Genomic DNA, 20,041 nt, shown 5'->3' on the forward strand with positions numbered 1-20,041 from the left:
TGAGTAATTGTGCATCCCAGAATGCTTAGATAATATGCAGACCAGACCCTAGGTCAGGCAGAGTGGCCTGTGTTTTGGCAAGAACTGCCGAGGAGATATTGTTGTTTGATAGTTCCCAAGGAGAAGGCAAAGAAGCAACAGATAACGAACCAAACACTTTTCTCTTTTGTTTAGGCAAATATTTCCAACTACAGCCTGGTGATGGAGTCTGATCAGGGAACCTTCTTACCCTCTGGGCTGCAGTTCACTGGCAGTGAAAAGGCCAGGGCCATCATGGAGGAGGTCATGAGCCTGCTGCAGCCGGTCAATATCACACAGGTCTTTAGGGCTGGAGAAGGGACAGACATTAACTTCTGGATCCAAGCTGGAGTGCCTGGTAAGACCAAAAAATGAAGTCGGTGTTCTTTAGGTACTGCTACTGATTTAAATCAAGGTGCTATTCAAACATGCCACAGCAATACCAATAGGCCAGTTAGTACATGGAAACTCTAAGCTTTTGTCTATAAAGTATAATCTGATGATTTCCAGACTTGGAATACTAATATTCATTTGCGTTTATTCACCTATTTGTCTTCTTTTTCTAAATTATAAGTTCCTCACTCCCAGAAATTCTGCTTTAATGATTCTGGCATAGGACCTACAAATCTATTTTTGTTTTTGCTTATTTTTTTAAACAGGTATCTAAATGGTGATCTCATGACCAAAATTTGAGAACTAGAATACAAGGCAATTATTACTACTGCTAATGCTTCTAGTTTTGGTTCTCTGCTAGGAAATCTTCTCTGACCCAAATAATTTCCAACCCAAATACCATGGTATCTGAAATTTTACCAGTAGAGCTTTATTCTTTGAGGGTTGGGTGCTTCCTACTAATCATTTTTTTTCTTAATGCAGACTCTTATATGAGGTTAGACTAAACTAATTTTCCCTGATCAGTGATTTATTAGGTTGATATTTTTAAGACAAGTCCTGGGCAGGAGTGAACTTACGGAACAGGAGTGGGCCTCAGGAGGTCACAGGACTACAAAGTAGAATAATCTTAGAGAGACAAACTTATACTATACTTCACAAATTTGCCCTAGACTGGCCATGAGAAAGGGTTATTGATGATAGTAAGCATCTCTGACCTGAAGTTCCCTCATTATATCCATAATTCAAAAGCACTGTTAAAGGATCTATTTGCAGATTTTTCTGTATTTATATTATGCCAATAGGAAGTCTACCTTTTCAGTAGTTTTAATATTACTGTTTCCAGAACCATTTCTGTGGCTACAAAACATTTTACAGGTTAAAAAGAAAAGCATCTCTCTGTAGATCCACCCACTCCATTTCCCCCACCATACAAAGTAGATTTCACCAATAGCATACTGCATGGATTTAAGATTTTTAAAAAGCTTATTCTTGAGATATCGTAGATTTTTTAAAGAATATTTTAGGTTTTAAGTTTTATAATAATCTTTCGTAAGTAAAAATAGAAGGAGCTTTCCTTTATTCTACTACAAGGACCTAGATTCTCTTCAATGGTGTGTGTATATTATACCCATATTTTCAAATATCTTAAAACAGCATTTGCATTTATGATGCTATGCATCATCTGGACAGATCTGAGACTCCGTCCATATCTGTCATTTTCAATCATGATCAAGGTCTATGGGAAGGGAATTTGCCCTTTTAAGTTGTGTGGACGAATTTGTTTGAATTCTAGATTTTTCCTGAGCCTTCATTTTTTCAATAGGAGTCTTCTTAAATATTGAGAAAACCTGAGTTAGTTTGCGGGGTGGTAGCTATGAGGAGAAGACTGACAGACTGTGGGTGAACTGGAGTGGAGAAGGGGGGCACAGAGGAGGAGCTGAAACCAAAAACAAGTAGAACAAAGAAACTGGTACTCGCTGCTCCCAGGGATTGTGAGCTTTTGTTGCATTGGATAGTTGAGAATTTGCTCGAGCTTTATTCCTTCCATGTAGATAGTCATAAGAATGGTTCTCTTTGGAATTAGCAGGTTGATTTGATTGTCTTCACAAAGGTAAGGAGGCCTTTCCCCTCTTGCTAAGGTGAGGTCAAATCTGATCACCAACTAATGGAGTGGAGTGGGGAATTTGAGTCCCATTATGGTTTCTTGAGAATTAATACAAGTTACAATTTATTGAGTTCCTATTAACTGATCAGGCACTCTGTGAGGCTTTTGCAGATACTCTTTTTTTATCCATACAACCATCCTAAGAGGAAGGTACAATTATCCCTGTTTTGCACTTGAAGAATCGGATTCAGAGGGACTAAATAACTTTGCAGAGGCTATCCTGCTCTTAAGGGCAGAAGAAGTTACCCTGAGAACAGGCCACTTTGTTTTCAAGGCTGGTGGCCCTTTTCCCACAATGTGCAACAACACAGGGGAGTCTGGAATGCTGAGATGGTCTTCCAAATCTATTGCAGTGTCTGAAATGTTTGTCTTACTCAGCTCTTGCTTATGCAAAGGATTTCAGTACATTCCTGCTCCAGAAAAATTTACCCCTGGGGAAAGGAGTTTGTTATTGTAAATAACTACTTATTTCTTCTCACATTCTTTATTCCACTCCCCTCTGTACCTCTGTAGATCAGGAACGTTTGTAAAAAGTCAGTGGTTCATTTAGACTGCAGCTAATGTTTCTTGGAATTCTTTTTAATTTCTTTAGAATACTATAAGATGGAACCAAATTATTGCTCTCTTCCCCTATTACCATTGAGCTATCTTTTGATATTTCAAATGTGGGCTATTTCTGGAAGAAATAACGGAACTGCTTATGTTGTATCTCCTGTTACCTATTGAAAATTTCAGGAACTTTAGAAAAAGGTGAAGAACCATAGTTAAACAGAAAAAGAAAATAAAAATAGGCCAGCTGTATACCCTGTGTTCCTGAAAACCGGCATGTTGTAGTAACTTAAACATAAAGTTGGAATGCTAAATACTAATTAAGTTGTGATTTACATAACTGCTCACCTAACTTTTCAAAAATTAATGAGAAATAATATTCCCAAACGAAAACACCAGACCTTTCTTCTTTCTCTTTTTCTTTCCTTTCCTCCATTGATTCAATAAATGTTTATTGAGCCCCCATCGTGTCCTAGGCCTATCAAATTTCTGTAGCCTGATAGCTGGTCCCCAATTTTTTTCATGTTCTGTGTGTACTCAGTAGTGAAATACTAATTAAGAACACAGAATTAAAATTCATGTGATTTTCATTAATTATAAAAGCCAAGTAGATTGATTGATGAAAGGTTCACGTTTGGAGAGGAGAGATGCTGTCCTTCATCCATCTAGATGATGTCCATAACGGACATGATAACTATCAACATAAGTATAAGGCTTTGGGGGTGATGCTTTTTAAAGGACAGTATCTTAGATGTATTTTCCATATAAACTCCCTGTTTAGATATTTTTATACTCCAACCTGCTCCTATGGCCACTTTCTTCCACACTCCTTCTTATTCTTCCCCTCCAAATCCTAGACACTCTTAAGGCTCACTCAGTATTCATCAGTGTCCATGAATCCTTCCTTAATAGCCCATGACACCCTATTGCTTTTCTGAATTTCCAAAGCACTTCTGTTTCCCATGATCTGGCATTTGAATTGCACACCAATATTGTTCTTGGATTACTAGGAGTACCCAGTAATCAATTCTTTGAGGTTAAGGTCAATGATTTCTACTTTGCTTCCTCTATAGTTCTTAGTTTAATTTTGAGAGTCATTTAAATTCTTGTAAATCTGACATGAGAGGAGAAAACAAAAACACAAACACAGAAATAAATATTTTCTCAACAAGCTTTGGGTCCCTCATCTTAGGATTGTGGACAAAATAAAGGATGCTAAGAAAAGAGATATAAAGGTAGAAAAAATATTGGAAGAATGATATAAATTAGGGAGGCTAGAACAGTTAGGATTATTTCCCTTAAAGGAATAGACTGAGAGAAGATGCTGAATAATATCTTCTAGTAATTCAATGGTTTTCCTACATAAAATGGTAAACAGTAGTTCACTGACTCTTTCAAAGACAACACAAGCATAGACTAGTCGAAAAGGGATTTAGGTTAGTCTCTTTTCAAAGACTCCAGATAGCAGAGAGGCTTTACATCTTAATTTTTAGCCTGATTCTCTAATTATGAACTCCAGGTGAGAGTGAGAGGAGTCTGTTTCACTCTGAATATGTCAGTAATGAGATATAATTCATGTTTTCCAGATGTCCTCACATGCATCCTTCTTGAACATCTTCTTTCTTTAGAAACTCTTCTATAAAATATGTATTAATGAAAAAAATTAGATACTCTCTTAATGTGGCCTGAGAGAGTAAGCACACCCTGATTCCGTATCTACCAATGAGAGTTTCCTCATCTGCTTCAGAATCTGAGAGTCAACCTTTTTCTAATATTGTTGGCATGTGGTAGACAGCGAGCTGGAAAGAATTAGAGTGTGTTTTCTGGCTTAATGACTTCTAACTGCATGTGCTATCTTAGGCAAATGATCTAATTTTTCTCAGCCACACTCATTTCTTTTTTCTTTTTTTTTTTAACTGAAGTATAGTTGACACATGTTGTGTTGGTTTTAGGTGCAAACATAGTAATTTAACAAGTCTATATGTATGCTGTGCTCACCACATTGTAGCTACCACCACAATGGATCTGTCACCATACAATTCTGTTACAATACCATTGACAATATTGACTATGCTGTGCCTTTCACCTCCATGACTTACTCATTCCATAACTGCGAGCCTGCACCTCCCATTCCCTTTCACCCATTTTGCCCATCTTTCCAGCCCCCTTCCCTCCGGCAACCACCAGTTTGTTCTCTGTATTTATGGGTCTGTTTCTGCTTTGTTTCTTCATTTGTTTTGTTTTTTAGATTGCACATATGAGTGAAACCATGTAGTATTTGTCTTTCTGTCTGACTTATTTCACTTAACATAATACCCTCTAGGTCCATCCATGTTGTTGCAGATGACAAGTTCTCATTCTTTTTTATGGCTTAGTAGTATTCTTGTGTGTGTGTGTGTGTGTGTGTGTGTGTGTGTGTGTGTGTGTGTGTATACCACATCTTCTTTGTCCATTCCTCTATTGATGGGCACATAGGCTGCTTCCATATCTTGGCTATTGTAAATAATAGTGCAATCAACATAGGGGTGCATATAACTTTTTTTTTAATTTTTATTGTTATGTTAATCACCATATATTACATCATTTGTTTTGGTGTAGTGTTCCATGATTCATTGTTTGTTCATAACACCCAGTGCTCCATGCAGAATGTGCCCTCTTTAATACCCATCACCAGGCTAACCCATCCCCCTACCCTCCTCCCCTCTAGAACCCTCAGTTTGTTTTTTTTTGTTTTGTTTTGTTTAATTTTTTATTGTTATGTTAATCACCATATATTACATAATTTGTTTTGGTGTACTGTTCCATGATTCATTGTTTGTTCATAACACCCAGTGCTCCATGCAGAATGTGCCCTCCTCAATACCCATCACCAGGCTAACCCATCCCCCCACCCTCCTCCCCTCTAGAACCCTCAGTTTGTTTTTCAGAGTCCATCATCTCTCCTGATTCGTCTCCCCCTCTGACTTACTCCCCTTCATTCTTCCTCTCCTGCTATCTTCTTCTTTTTCTTTTTTCTTAAAATATGTTGCCTTATTTGTTTCAGAAGTACAGATCTTTTTGAATTTGTTTTCATCTTCTTTGGGTGAATACCCAGGAGCAGAGTTACTAAATCATACAGTATTTCTATTTTTAATTTTTTGAGGAAACTCCATACATTTTCCACAGTGGTGGTACCAATTTACGTTCTCGCCAACAGTGCACAAGGATTCCTTTTTTTCCACATCCTCATCAACATCTGTTATTTCTTGTCTTTTTGATACTAGTCATTCTGACAGGTGTGGGGTGATATCTCATTGTGTTTTTGATTTGCATTTCCCTGTTGATGAGTGATGTCGAGCATCTTTTTGTGTGCCTGTTGGTCATCTGTATGTCTGTACTCATTTATTATTAAGCATTCTTACTAATTATCTGGTGTACAACACTGGGGAATCAGTAGTAAAGAAGATAGACAAGATCTGTACCCTCACAAATTATACATTCTACTGAGTGAGACTTGGTTATCTTATATGCAAAACAGGTATGGTAACCACCAAGCCTCAATATGCGTCCCTTCCTCCCCTCCCCCTATCTCGCTGACTGGCACCACCATCCAGAAACCACACAATCACCCAGAGCATACATGAAATTGGTCTCTAAGTCCCATTTACTCTGAATTTCTTTTATTTCTTAAACCTGTTCACTCCCCTCCACCACACAAACCTTGTCTCATCAGTATTCACTGATTTTCCGATGGCAGCTTCCTACTACCATCCCAATCTGCATTCTTGGCCCCCTTCCATCTAACTGGCTCACGGCTTCCAAAATGAACTTTCTAAATTAAAAATCAGTCTATCAGTTGGGTTGCTTTTGCCTGCAAAATAGAACAAAAGATCCAACTTAGAATGGCAGTAAGGAGAGTTTTAAATTCACTTAAAAAGAGCTCTGGAATGGGTGGTTACAGAATGCTTGATTTAGCCATCTACCACATCAAGGACCTTGGTCCTTTACATCTTTCCACTTTGCCATCCTCAACATGTTGACTTTTGTCTTCAGGCTTGTCCCCTCCTGGTCCCAAGATAGCTGCAGTTGTTCTAAGCAACAAATTTTCACACATTGTGCAATAGTGGAAGAGAGAATGCCCGTGATGGATCTGTCTTTTTAATCATGAGGCAATTTCACCCAGAAGCTGGAAAGCAGATTTTTCCATAGTCTCATTAGCCAAAATTGTAAAACATGTATGTGGCTAAATCAGGCAGTGGCAATGGAGTAGAATTACCAATATTGGCTTATATTGACCAAATTTTACTTTCTGGGCCTAGAAGGGGGCCCAGTCACCACTGAAAAGGTAGCCTCCTGATATATGAGAAAAATTGGGATTCCTTAGGAAGAAGATGAGGATTCCTACTGGTAAGCAACTAAGAATAGCTGCAATATCTGATTGTCTCTGCTTCTTGCTTAAAATTGTTCAACGTCTCCCCATTGTCTTCAGAGGATCATGTCCTTTCCTAGCATGGAATTCAACGTCTTTTTCGTTCCACCCTCTGGCTGGTGTGCAGCCTCCTCTCTCATGGCTTCCCACCCCTTTCTGTTCATCTCTTAGAACAAGTCGCATTCACTGAAGCTCCTGGTGCACCCTGTGCTCTCACACTTCCTTGCCATTGGACCCTGTTTTGTCTTCTTCAACAGCGAATTCCTACTCATGCGTGATTCAGCAACTTCTTTTCCTCCTCTCACAAGCCTTCTTTGGCCCCTCCCAGTCCAGGAAGCGCCCCTGTAATGCCCTCTCTTTGTGGCACTTAGCCTTTTCTCGTGGTTATGGTGAATTCCTCTGAATTCCCAGACCTGAGAAGAAGTGCCTGGCCCTCAACAAACTGCCCATGAATCAAATGCTGAAGAGGTAGGGGTTAGGTTTGTAGAAAGAGTAAGATCATGTGAAAGAAGTTTATAAACTCTAATGCCATAACTGTAAGTTAGGATTACTTTAGTAAGGACTTTGCTTGGGGCGCCTGGGTGGCTCAGTGGGTTAAGCGTCTGCCTTCGGCTCAGGTCATGATCCCAGGGTTCTGGGATTGAGTCCTGCATCAGGCTCCCTGCTCAGCGGGGAGTCTGCCTCTCTCTCTCCCTTTGCTTGTGCTCTCTCTCTCTAAATAAATGAATAAATAAAATCTTGCAAAAAAAAAAAAAACAGAAAGAAAAGAACTTTGCTTCATTGCACTGTCCTCTTTCCTCACATATTGAATTGTTTTTGAAATCACATTTTAGTTTCTTTCATCTTTTTATGATAGTTCAGACTCCATATTGAAGTACCAAATATGCAGATTACTCAGAATTTCACATATTTTCCATCTTGCTTATTTCTGCTTAATACCTCATACGACATTAGACAGAACTAAATTAAAACTTTCCATTTCTACATTTCTAAAGACCTTTCTTCTAACATGTTCCAAGAAAGGAGAAGATCAGGACACAAGTAGGAATGGTAATGTAAAGTAAATTGGAGTTTCTGGACCCAGGACTCATATATTTCCTAGTCACCAGATGGAATAGTGCAGCACAGCAGTTCTATGTCTCCTGCTGTCCCAAATTAAAAGATGCCTCCTTTATGGTGAAAACGCTCTGTGCCAGTAATGTCTCGAGAGATCATTGCTGCGTGGTGAGCAGCCCTCACCCCACTAGGTACATGAAAAGGGCACTCTTTGGTTTGTGACTGTAGCCTTCATTTAAGTAGGTGGGCAGTTTCATCCCATCAACAAGCATGGCTCTAGTGCCTAGTAGAAACCAGGTGCTCTAGACACTGAGAATAGAGATGAAAAAAATTTAGTAGGTCTCTTGCTCTTGTAGAGTTTACATTATAGTGGGTGGGGGAGTGAAAGAGGAAAGTGGGAAGAGACAGGCTCTAACAAAGAAATCAAGAATGAAGAAAAATATTAGAAAGAGAAAAGGGTAATACAAGGAATTATAGAAGGTGGCTGCCTCTTACCTCTAACTCAAGTGAGTCAGAGCTCTTGTTTAGGAGCACCTGGGTGGCTCAGTCAGTTAAGCATCTGCCTTTGGCTCAGGTCATTATCCCAGGATCCTGGGATTGAGCCCCATGTTGGGCTCTCTGCTCAGCGGGGAGCCTGCCTCTGCCACTCTCCCTGATCATGCTCTCTCTCTCTCAAATAAATAAATGGAATCTTTTTTTTTTGTTTTTAAGAGCTCTTGTTTAATGTTCCTTGACTGCTACATGCTAGATAGGTATGTATACCATCCACATCAATATAACACACTCCTGGAAATTGCTCATCACAACAACTAATAAGCTTGTTCTGTTCTTCCCCCTTGCAGTAGACCTGCTTCAGCTCCATAGAAGCCATTGACTATCTAACCATTGCTGACCTGGCTCATGCCCTTTAGTATCACTGACTATAGCCTAGGGGAAGAAGAAGGCATTGTTTATACTCTTGGGCAGTGAGTCATGCACTGCTTTATGAAGACTCTTCTATTGTTGCCTTGAATTGTTACTTAAAGCATACATTTTCACTTTAAAGTTAATACTCTTTGTATTTTATCTCCTTAACTGGATTGAGGACCAGGAGAGTATTTTATTCATGCTTATATACTCACAATACTCATTATTACCTGGCACATGATAGATACACAGATAAATGTTTGCTGACTAGATGTATTGATTTGAAGAGGAACACAAGAAAAGTTAAGTCATGTAAAAAGGAGTTTTTGGTATAGCACCAGCATAAATAATACATGCAGAATAACTATAGAAGCTCATAAGTTGGAAGACAGGAAAGACCTGGAAGAGGTGAGCTTAAGCTGAATATTGAGGACTATGTAGTATCAGAATGGATACCAAAAGGGGTGGAGAAGGCAGTTCTGGTGACAGAAATAGTATGACCAGAGGCATGTGTCCCCACTGGGAATGATAAAGAGAGTGATTTCACTGAGCAGAGGATTCATCTTGGAGAGCAGTGGGTGGTAAGAACAGTTGAGTTATCTCTGGGCCACATGAAGAAGAGGCATACATTTCAGGTGAAAAGCTCTTGTAGCTGATGCAAAGTCATCAGAAGTCGTCAGCAGAAGAGGGAGTTGATGAAAACAGTGTTTTAGAGGAGAGTCCATAAAGTTCATTCTGGCAGGTACCCCATCAACACTTAAGCGGCAGGCTCAATGAGAGGACCGGGAGTGAGAAAGCAGCTTGAGGAATAGTGCAGGCTTAGAAACAATTGCTTTAGAAAATCAGAGGAGAACACTCAATTATGAATCTATTTTCTGTATTATAATGACCCAAAATAACTTAAATTTCTCTATCAACTATTTCCCATGCCCTCTAATGACATAGCCTAGAGAAGTTTCACTTCTCTAACTGCCCCTCTCAGGGTCTCAGGGTTAGTCCTTCTAGGTTCCCTGTCCCATGAGTTTGACTCTCCAACAATTTCACTTAATACTTTACAGATACTCTAAATGACTCCTTATGTAACACTTCATTCAACAGGTAGCTATATTGTATAAAAATTATAGAGGATACACTGAAACAAATAATAACATTATATGTTTAAAAAAAAAAGAAGAGAAGAAGAAGAAGAAGGGGTGCCTGGGTGGCTCAGTCATTAAGCGTCTGCCTTCGGCTCAGGTCATGATCTCAGGGTCCTGGGATCGAGCCCCACATCGGGCCCCCTGCTCAGCAGGAAGCCTGCTTCTCCCTCTCCCACTCCCCCTGCTTGTGTTCCCACTCTAGCTGTGTCTCTCTCCCTGTCAAATAAATAAATAAAATCTTAAAAAAAAAAAAAAAAGAAGACAGCAAGAAGGGAAAAATGAAGGGGGGGAAATCAGAGAGGGAGACGAACCATGAGAGACGATGGACTCTGAGAAACAAACTGAGGGTTCTAGAGGGGAGGGGGGAGGGGGGATGGGTTAGCCTGGTGATGGGTATTAAAGAGGGCACGTACCACGTGGAGCACTGGGTGTTATACGCAAACAATGAATCATGGATCACTACATCAAAAACTAATGATGTACTGTATGGTGATTAACATAACACAATAAGAAAAATTATAGAGGATACAAAAATAAGATGAGGCCCCTTTTCTCTTCATGCTCACTGTCAAGGACTGACTGTGAATTGGTTTACTTAATAATCATGAAAACAAGGAAGAAGACTTCATCATGGAAAACTGAATAAAGCTATACTGAAATTTTCTGAGGAAAAAAACCCTAAAATTATATGAAAGCCAGTAGAGTAGAAGGAACTAGGACTTCAAAATATGTTTCCTTGTTCTTAGCTACATAAACTTTGTCTATCCCTACTTTAAGTGTTAGAGACTGTAAAATTCAGAATGGCCTGGTATATTAGATGATGTTAAAGCATGATTTTAAAAATTTATTACAGAAAATTTCAAACACATACAAAAGTAGAGAGAATAATCTAATGGCTTCGCATGTATTCATCACTTTAGGAATTCTTCATTCATGGGCAGTAATATTTCATCCATACCCCAATCACTGTCCTACACCTAGATTATTTTGAAGCAAATGCTCAACCTTATATTATTTCATTTGTAAATATTAATTTCTATCTCTAAAAGGTAAGGACTCGTGTGTGTGTGTGTGTGTGTGTGTGTAACTGCAATACTGTTGTTCCTCCTAAAATATTTTACAATAATTTCTCAATATCATAGTCAATACAGAGCCAGTTTTCAAATGTTTCCAGTTGTCTCCAAACTATTCCCCCTCACACAGAGTTTTCTTGTTTAAACCAGGATTCCAGTAAGGTTTAAACAATGCAATCGCTTGGTGTGGTTGGTGTCTCTTAAGTCTTTTTTAATCCATAGGTTTTACCTTCATCTTTCTTCTTCTTGCTGCTTATTTGTTACAGAAACCAAGTAATTTGTCCTTTGGGATTCCCTGTAGTCTGGATTTAGCTAATTCCATTCCCATGGAATCATTTAACATGTTTTCACTCTCCCTTATATTTCCTGTGAATTGGTAGTTAAATCTAGAGGCTTGATCTGGTTCAAGTTTGATTTTTCTTTACTTTTTTTTTTGGCAAGAATACTGCTTAAGTGCTGTTTTTTATTTCTATTAGCAGTAGTGTCTACTTGTCTCTCTTTTTAAGATGTTAATGGTCATTGAAGGTTATTGTCTAGATCCATTATTTCATTGGGATTGCAAAATGTTAATTTTGATCATTAATTGAAAGAATTCTGTAAAAAAGAACTTTCCCCTTATTGACTATCTGATCACCCTCAGGTACTTTTGTATAAAAAAAGGCAGGATAAATGTTAATTCTTTCCCTTTACTTACTTATTTTAAAACTTATAAGTTGGTTCCCTAGTATCCTCCAAGGATAACTAGTTGGATTATTTTGTGCTATTGCTATTTACTAGTGGATTTTAAAATACAGATGTGCTTCGTTCTATTGCAGTAATTATTCTTATTTTATGCTCAAATTATCCCATCTCTGGCCAGCAAGAGCCTTTTTAAGCTGGTTCCTGAGTTTTAACCTGACTGTGGCAGTCATTGAGGTGTTCTAGCTTTGTGATGTGACAAAATGTTCCAGGCCGTCTTTTAATATTTCCTTCCCCAGATCTGGAATCAGCTATTTCTCCAAAAAGCCCAATTTCTTCTACTGTGTCATGATATGTAGAGGCCACAGTCTGAACATTAAGTGTGCTTATTGCTAGTGGGTTGGTCATTGTTTCTAGGTCTTCTCAGTGGGTAGAACTAGGAAATACGTATTTTTTTTCTCTAAGAAAAAGTATATGATGAATTACATGATATTTCCAATTCAAGTTCAGGACTACAAAGTTGTACCTTACCTCCCTGATATTATATCCATGTCTCCTTTTTCCTTGCCAAAATTCCTTGTTCTTTTTTTTTCCTTGTTCTTAGTGCAACAGCATAGTCACTCATTTGCTTTATACTGTAACACACACACAGTAGTCTCAGAATTACAATACCACACAACCAGCAATAGCATGACTATTGAAAGGAGTTTGCTTATTATATGATTGTTTGTCTTTAGTATGTATATTCCACTGGAGATGTACAAATTTCTGTTAACCTGCAATACAAATTACCTTTAATGTGATACCATTTACATGTTTAATATTTTTGTCTTAAAACCCCAAACTACTGATTCCCAAAACGTTTAAATGCCTATTCATAATTTTTCTTTATTAATCAGGAAAGAAGTTACAGATAGGAATGATTGTGTTACTTACTAAAATAATTACCTTGAGTGTCATCATTGAACCCTGAGGCTATAGTATTGCCTGTTCTTTCTTCTTAGACTTGACTCAGACAGTTTCACGGTTTCATTCATTCATTCATTCATTCATTCAAGAGATACCTAATAAGTACTGTGTGATGTTCAGGCAAGAGGAATAAAGATGTAACTTAACATGTATTGAGTGTCTGCTATGTCTCAAGTGTTACTCTAACTGCTTTATATACGTTATCTCACATATTTTTGTAAGAATCTTTTGAAGTATACATCATTATTTTGTGACCAATATTCGGATGAGACAGTTGGGACTCAGTGGGTTTCCTTTGTCCAAAGTGACTAAGGTATTAAGTGGAAAAGCCAGAGTTAACAGATTGGTTCATTTTATTCCAATGTCATATATAAGGTACACTCCTTATCCTTAAGGAGTTAGTGGAGAGTTCAGACACAGGAAGAACAAAGTGCAATACAAGTTCAGGCAAAAGAAACATTAAATTGTGTGGGGCATCACAAAAGAAGTGACAATCTGCCTGAATCTCAAGAAAGAATAGAATTTTGTTGGATGGAGAGGGAGTGCGTTCCATGTGAAAAGATGGAGATAAACAAAATTGCATAGATTAAAAAGTGCAATGGGTTCTTGAAAAGATGAATAGTCTGGTCTGACTGAAGTTTAGCATAATATATGGAAATAGAGCTAAAATTGAAAAGTTGCCTAGGATGGTAGTTGGGACCTGAATGCCATTCTGAGGATTTAGGACGGCCAGAAGTGGGACATGATGGGGCTCAATCCCAGCCACTGGGCAGGTACCATCTAACCCACATCCTCCTCCTTTGAGATACTCAAGGCAAAACCTAGCTTCATAGGTCACACATCTAATGGGTTGGTCTGCATGTCTTCTAGCAATTTCTTGCTAAAGTTGAAGTTGTTTTAGATGTTTTGCTACTTGAAATTTTGCCAAATTAAGCCTTCCAGCTGGAGAGACCTAGAGTAGTCACATGAAACACCGCACTGTGATTGGCACTGCTTGCCCTGGAATTCTCAATAATCAACATGAAGTCTGAAAGTAAGTGGACATCCTTGGAGTCAAGTAAGTCTTACAGTATTGTGAAACTCATCGATTTCTTGTAAGAGCTCTGCGAAAAATGTTTATCAATTTGATTAATAAGTATGGGATTATGGAAACAATGGAAAAATATCACAATTCAAGAGATTTGGGTAAAAGTGAATTCAGATTTGAATAGGGACTCTTTACTCTAGAAATGGATGATAAGTCAATTGTATGCAATAGACTCCTTATTTCAGGTAACTTTGTTGGCTTAAAATCCTTCCTTTGCTCGGCATTAAAGTGAGAAAACAACCACTTAACCTAATATTCTCATACATTCCCCTCATGGGGATTTCTAACAGAGAATTAAGTCTCCCTATTACCCTGTTTTTATAAGAAAGTGTGAGATTGCATAATTCATAGCAACTAAAGTTCCTTTTATAATATGACATTTGCTATCTTAATTGTCCTTCCAGTTCATAATGCATAAATCAAATATAGTTGAGCTCTGTAAAATCTATTAGTTATGGATCTTTTGAGATCTGAGTGAGCAATTGCATATTTAGGACTAGTTATGAAGTATGTCCTCAGTCTTCCTTCCTCCCTCCCTCCCTCCCTCCCTCCCTCCCTCCTTCCCTCCTTCCCTCCTTCCCTCCCTCCCTCCCTCCCTCCCTCCTTCCCTCCCTCTCCTCCTTCCTTCCTTCCCTTCCTTCTTGTCCTTTCCTTTTCCTCCCTTCCTCTCTTTCTCTCTTCCTCCCTTTATTTCTTTCTTTCTGTCTGTCTGTCTTTCTTTCTTGTAGTATTAGCTGAAATAGTGTCCTGGAAGGTAAGAGAACAGAATAATATGTAGAGAAAGGGCATGGCCTTCATCAATACCCAAAACTATCTGGTTATGGAAAGTTTAAACGTACATGAAAATGTTTGCTGGACACAACTTTACAAAATCCACATTTTTGAAGAGGTAGTCCATTAATTGTTGTTGATGTCATATTTAAGAATGAGGATATTTATAGATATCACTTTAATATTTTTAGCCAGCACTGTACTACAAAGTGCAGTACATAAATTGATCTGTTGTCCAGAGGGGTCATTGATTCTACACTCACTATTCCTGACAGAAGATTTTATCTGAGCTATCCTGATAATTGTAGTCACGTGGCATATTAGCTTGAATTGCCCCACCATAAGCTTTAATTTTTCATTTTGTACTAGTGTGGACCCAGTCAAAGCCCATATAAATCCAAGATATGTGTTTAGGTTAGAGTTGTGGTTCACACCCTTGACTGCACTTTAAAATCACCTGGGGAGCTTTTAAAATCATATCAACCTGGGGCCCCACTCCCAAAGATTCAGATTTAATTGGTCTGGCTGCAGGACCACATCAGTTGCACAAGTCCAGGGAGCACCATTTATTGAGAACATGTTCATCCCCAGGGCCCCCCAACCTCCCAGAGCACAAGTCCATTGTGTTCTATGTGAATGGTGCCTTCTATACTTCTGCAAACGTGAAAACCTAAAGAAAGGGCATGAGCACACCTGTTTTTAGAAGCTCCCCAGATGATTCCAAAATGCAGCTAGAATTAAGAACCATTTTAAGATCTAAAATAGCATGAGACATTAACAGCATGGATTTAGGAGCCACATAGAGATGGATTCAAATCTTGCTCTACCACTGTCTAGCTGTATAACCTCAGGAAAGTCGTGTAACTTCTTGGAGCCTCAATTTCTTCATAAATAAAATAACAGTAATATATAACCCTTGAGGTTAGAGTGAAGAAAAAAAGACAGTCTAAGTGAAATGCTTGGTACAATGTTCTTGCTCAAGAAGCCACTCTTATTATTTCAGTTATTAAAGCAAAATGTCTATATTAGTCTAGACTTCTTCAGTACTAACTGACAGAAATCCAACTTAGACAACCTGAAGCAAAAACGGGGAATTTAAGCAAGCCACAAGAAGAGGAGGGTTGGATTTGGTTTGATGGATTCCAGCACTGGAATGCCATTAGGACACATATTCTGTCTCTCTGTGCTTATTCTGATTTCTTTCATGGTGCCTTCCTTCTCTCAAGCCAGCTGTCCTTGTAGAGGCTAACCTATGACCATAGGCAAGGCATGATTTGTACCTTTACAGCCTCTTATGCATGGAGGAGTAACTCATTATATTCAACTCAGCTGGGAAGATCACGGTGATCCAGCCTGGCTCTTATATCCATCCCCGTGGTCAAGATGTACAGTCCTTAAAATGGAAAGAAGGGCACAGTGCAGATGAACACAGTCACCACCTTCATTTTCACTACTGAGACTTGATTCAAATTATATAAAATGCACAAAACCTTTGCCATCCTAGGATCTATCAGCAGATAAGGAAGAGCAGCAGTAAGGTCCCAGAAGCAGTCAAGAAAATCTCTGAGTTTAAAACACCCAGTCTCTCTGCACTTCGTGACCTATACGGATAATCACCACTAAGATGCTTTTCTGACAACAAAAGCATTCCTTAGCCTCTCTGTTCTAGTTTTCCTGAGATACTCAGGTTGGCAGGCAGATGGGGAGCTGGGAAAACCGAGGTGTTTATCTGCATTATCTAATGCCTGAGGTGTTCTCTCCCCCCCCACTCCCACCCACAGCCTGTGCCTACAGGAGTGGGAAAACTTAGCAGTTATGTATAGGAGCACACCCCACAGCTACTTTACTGTGTATGTTATCCAAGAATAAGGCAGGGAGGAAGAACAATCACAAAAGGCCCAGAGACCTCCTTTAACATTTGAATTGTTTTAGCCACTTACTTAACCCTTGTGGTGGAGAAGTGGCAAGTGTTGTGCTAGAGGAACAAGATTCATTGCTTTATAGCAAGTGTGCTTCTGATTTAACTTCTCAGAGCTTCAGTTTCCTGATGGGTAAAATAAGGGCAATAATATCTCACAGGACTATTGTAAGAGTTGAATGCATTTAATAAGTGATAAGGTCTTTGAAAGTCAATTACACTCTACACATTAGATCTTCAATAAGGAATTTCAGGGTTGGGGGGATAGTTTCATATTTACAAAATGAACTGAAAAGGTCTTGCTATGAGCATGCTCTCCTGTATTTAGATCCAGTAGAGAGGATGACCGGGAGTATACTTGAATATCCTAGGAAACATTGCAAAAGATACACAAGTATTATTGGTATTCACTGACCTTCAGGTCTTAGCGCACTTACTCTGTGGTTACATAAATGAGTGATGGGCTGCTGGCACTCACTGTAAACCAACCTGCTACTTTACTGGTTCAAGGGCAATATTTAAGAAAGCACCTGACTCGCTTCACCAGAATATAGTACGACACTTCAGTTAAGGAAGTAAAGAAGAAAAAAGTCAAATATTAATAGCATTACTAGTTCTTCTATGTCAAATGATGCTTCTGGGGATTTTGAGGCCTCTTTACAGTTCCTTTTCAGCCAAAGTAAATTGATTATGGGTTGATAAGAGTTGGTGGGAGGATTATATGAGTGAATGTATAAAAGCCAACTGGCTCATGGCCAAGGACACAGATGGCACTCTGACTCTTATGGGCAGCATCAAGTTCCAGATTATGTACTGTGGACTGGATAGGTATTCTCTATTGGCAAGGAGCCCCATCCCAGACAGTGATATTAAAATAGTATGCATCAAAAAAATATAGGTAGTATGCATCTTCTGTGACCTAAAAATTGAGGAATTACCTTTCTAAGCCTATTCTAGTGTCAATACTCCATAACCAAAAGCCCAAATATTTCCAGAAGTTAGAAATTGCTTTCAGGGCGCCTGGGTGGCTCAGTTGGTTAGGCGACTGCCTTCAGCTCAGGTCATGATCCTGGAGTCCCGGGATCGAGTCCCACATCGGGCTCCCAGCTCAGCGGGGAGTCTGCTTCTCCCTCTGACCCTCTTCCCTCTCGTACTCTCTATCTCTCATTCTCTCTCTCTCTCAAATAAATAAAATCTTAAAAAAAAAAAAAAAGAAATTGCTTTCAGTGTAAAACGGGGACGTTTTGAACAAAGGAGCAGTCTACCCATGAACCTTTACCTTTTAGGAATACAGAATTGCCTATATCAAACAAACATGAATAAGGTCAGCTATAAACTTTAAATTGTTCAAAAGATTGCTACTTCAACATCACTAAAATATAGGGGGCAAATTGATGAGAATATCATGGAAATGATATTTTCTTAATTTTTTTAAACATCTGGTCTTCTTACCAATTTATTTCAAATTTTGCTAATATAGCCACACAAATGCCTGATTTATACGGCTTAAGTATCCCATGGCACCGTGATCTTCCGCTTCTCTCTTCCGCTTCTCTCTCAGTTCCTTCCTAGCCCTCCCCTACTTTTTTCTTGAGAGAATCAGGAAAAGGTTTTCTATTTAACTGTTGAATCTACTTATGAAAATTTGAACTAAACAGTTTAGCACAATTAAGCAGGATGCCCCATTCATCAAACCCTCATTTTTCTAAGACTCTCATCCTATCAGTCACCAAAAAACATGTGTTAAGTTGTAAACTATTCCTAGTCTATCGGCATGCCACATGGGTTGACAATTACAGAGGTACATACAATGCCATTCATATTATGGCACATGCTTCCCTGTGCCTTGGGTCACAGGCCTTAAGGCCATTTACAAAGTGTGTGCTTTTTAACTGTCCTGGAACTAAAGAGTTTAATTTTGCCTGAGAATGTGTTTATGCACCTTGTATAGGAACTAGTCATTCTCTTTTGCTTTTCCTTATCATGGCCCGTGTGCGTGTGTGTGCGCATGCACGCGCGTGCACATGCACACGGGCACTGAAGAAGAACCATGCCAAGGAATAAGCACAAAAACTTTCTTCTACATACCCACCAACCTTCCTCGTAAGTTGCTGCTTTGATTTTTTATTCATTCTTTTGTTAATAACATATTTCTTGGCTTCTCTTGGATTTTGTCTGTTTTTTTTTTTAATACTGCTTAATTCTGGTTTTATTTCCTCTGGCTCTTAGTCAAGATTTTGATCAGATTTTTTCAATGTATCTGTTTAATCTATCTATGTAATTATAAGTCCCTGGGACCCCCTCTGAAGTTATACCGTCTTTCTTTTGTATCTCTTCCTGACCTATAAGCATTTTTCATTCTATAATCCATATTATTCAGGAAGTATCTAGAACCTCAAAAAGTGGAGCTGAATCTATAAGTCATCTACCCAGGTATTTTATTTCTCTAATCTTAATGCCTGGAATAGTTGGCAATATCCAAAATATTGACCTTTTTACCTGTTTTTACTTAAATATTTAACATTGGGTATGCGTGACCATAGTAACATTAGTTTTTGTTTTGTTTTGTTTTGTTTTCATTTAAAAGAGAGGTACTGCTTGCTTTGGGACATTAATTTTGTCCAAATTTTACTAATATTTATTAAATTTTTATTAATTTTGTTAACTTTTTATAATGTTATGAACAATCAAATGAATTCTAGTAGAAAAGCTACCTGAAGGGAGTTATTTAATGGATGAAAGAAGTTGAGAACAAGGTTAAAGTCAATGGTAGTTTCACCCATGGTGGTTAATGGTGTTTCTTAATCTTCAAATATCAAGTGTGTTGTAATGCTTAATTATCCTTAATATCTAAATGAATTACCACCATATTGAAGAAAAGAGGAAGTGACCTGCAAATTCTTTTGTGTTTATTAAAGCTTTAGGAGCAGTTTGAGGAGCTTGGAGAATTCTACAGGAGAGAGGGGGTTGTTAGATCCTAGGCTTCCACTTAAACTTCAAATGAAGAAAAACAGGATGCATGAGTGTGCCTCTTCTCCAGCATTACATTTTGCATTGGTTTGCTATTAAACTCAAGGGTATGTGAAGGAAGCAATTTTAATTGCTTGGCACTTAAAAAACCTGCTCTACTGTTCAATGGGTTAGAAATATTTTGAAAATTTGATTGCATTTGGAGCCATACAAATTTACCTGTAATAAATTTTTGCTATATGCCTAAAAAGAATCTATCTTCTAGAAATGAACATATAAATGCAACTATAGAATGCTTAGAAAGGAAAGGGAAGCTAATATTTATTGAAGACCTATGTGGTGCCAAATGCATGATATTCATTATTTTATCCTCTCTTCTTAATACCTGTATGAGTAGATATTGCTATTTCTGTTTTACAGGGAGGAAACTGAGGCTAAAA

The 20,041-nt window shown here is 38.4% G+C and overlaps 1 protein-coding gene across 2 annotated transcripts in view; it reads left to right on the forward strand.

Moving 5' to 3' along the window:
• CPQ (carboxypeptidase Q) overlaps positions 1 to 20,041 on the forward strand; it is a 451,967-nt gene that overhangs the window by 383,461 nt on the left and 48,465 nt on the right. For both annotated transcript variants that reach the window (XM_027582022.1, XM_035726988.1), the window contains one exon: positions 175 to 376. In XM_027582022.1, coding sequence (XP_027437823.1) covers positions 175 to 376 — 202 coding nt within the window. The remainder of the gene's footprint in view (positions 1 to 174; positions 377 to 20,041) is intronic.

This window comes from Zalophus californianus, chromosome 4 (genome assembly GCF_009762305.2).
Source record: "Zalophus californianus isolate mZalCal1 chromosome 4, mZalCal1.pri.v2, whole genome shotgun sequence".
Lineage (NCBI taxonomy): Eukaryota > Metazoa > Chordata > Mammalia > Carnivora > Otariidae > Zalophus > Zalophus californianus.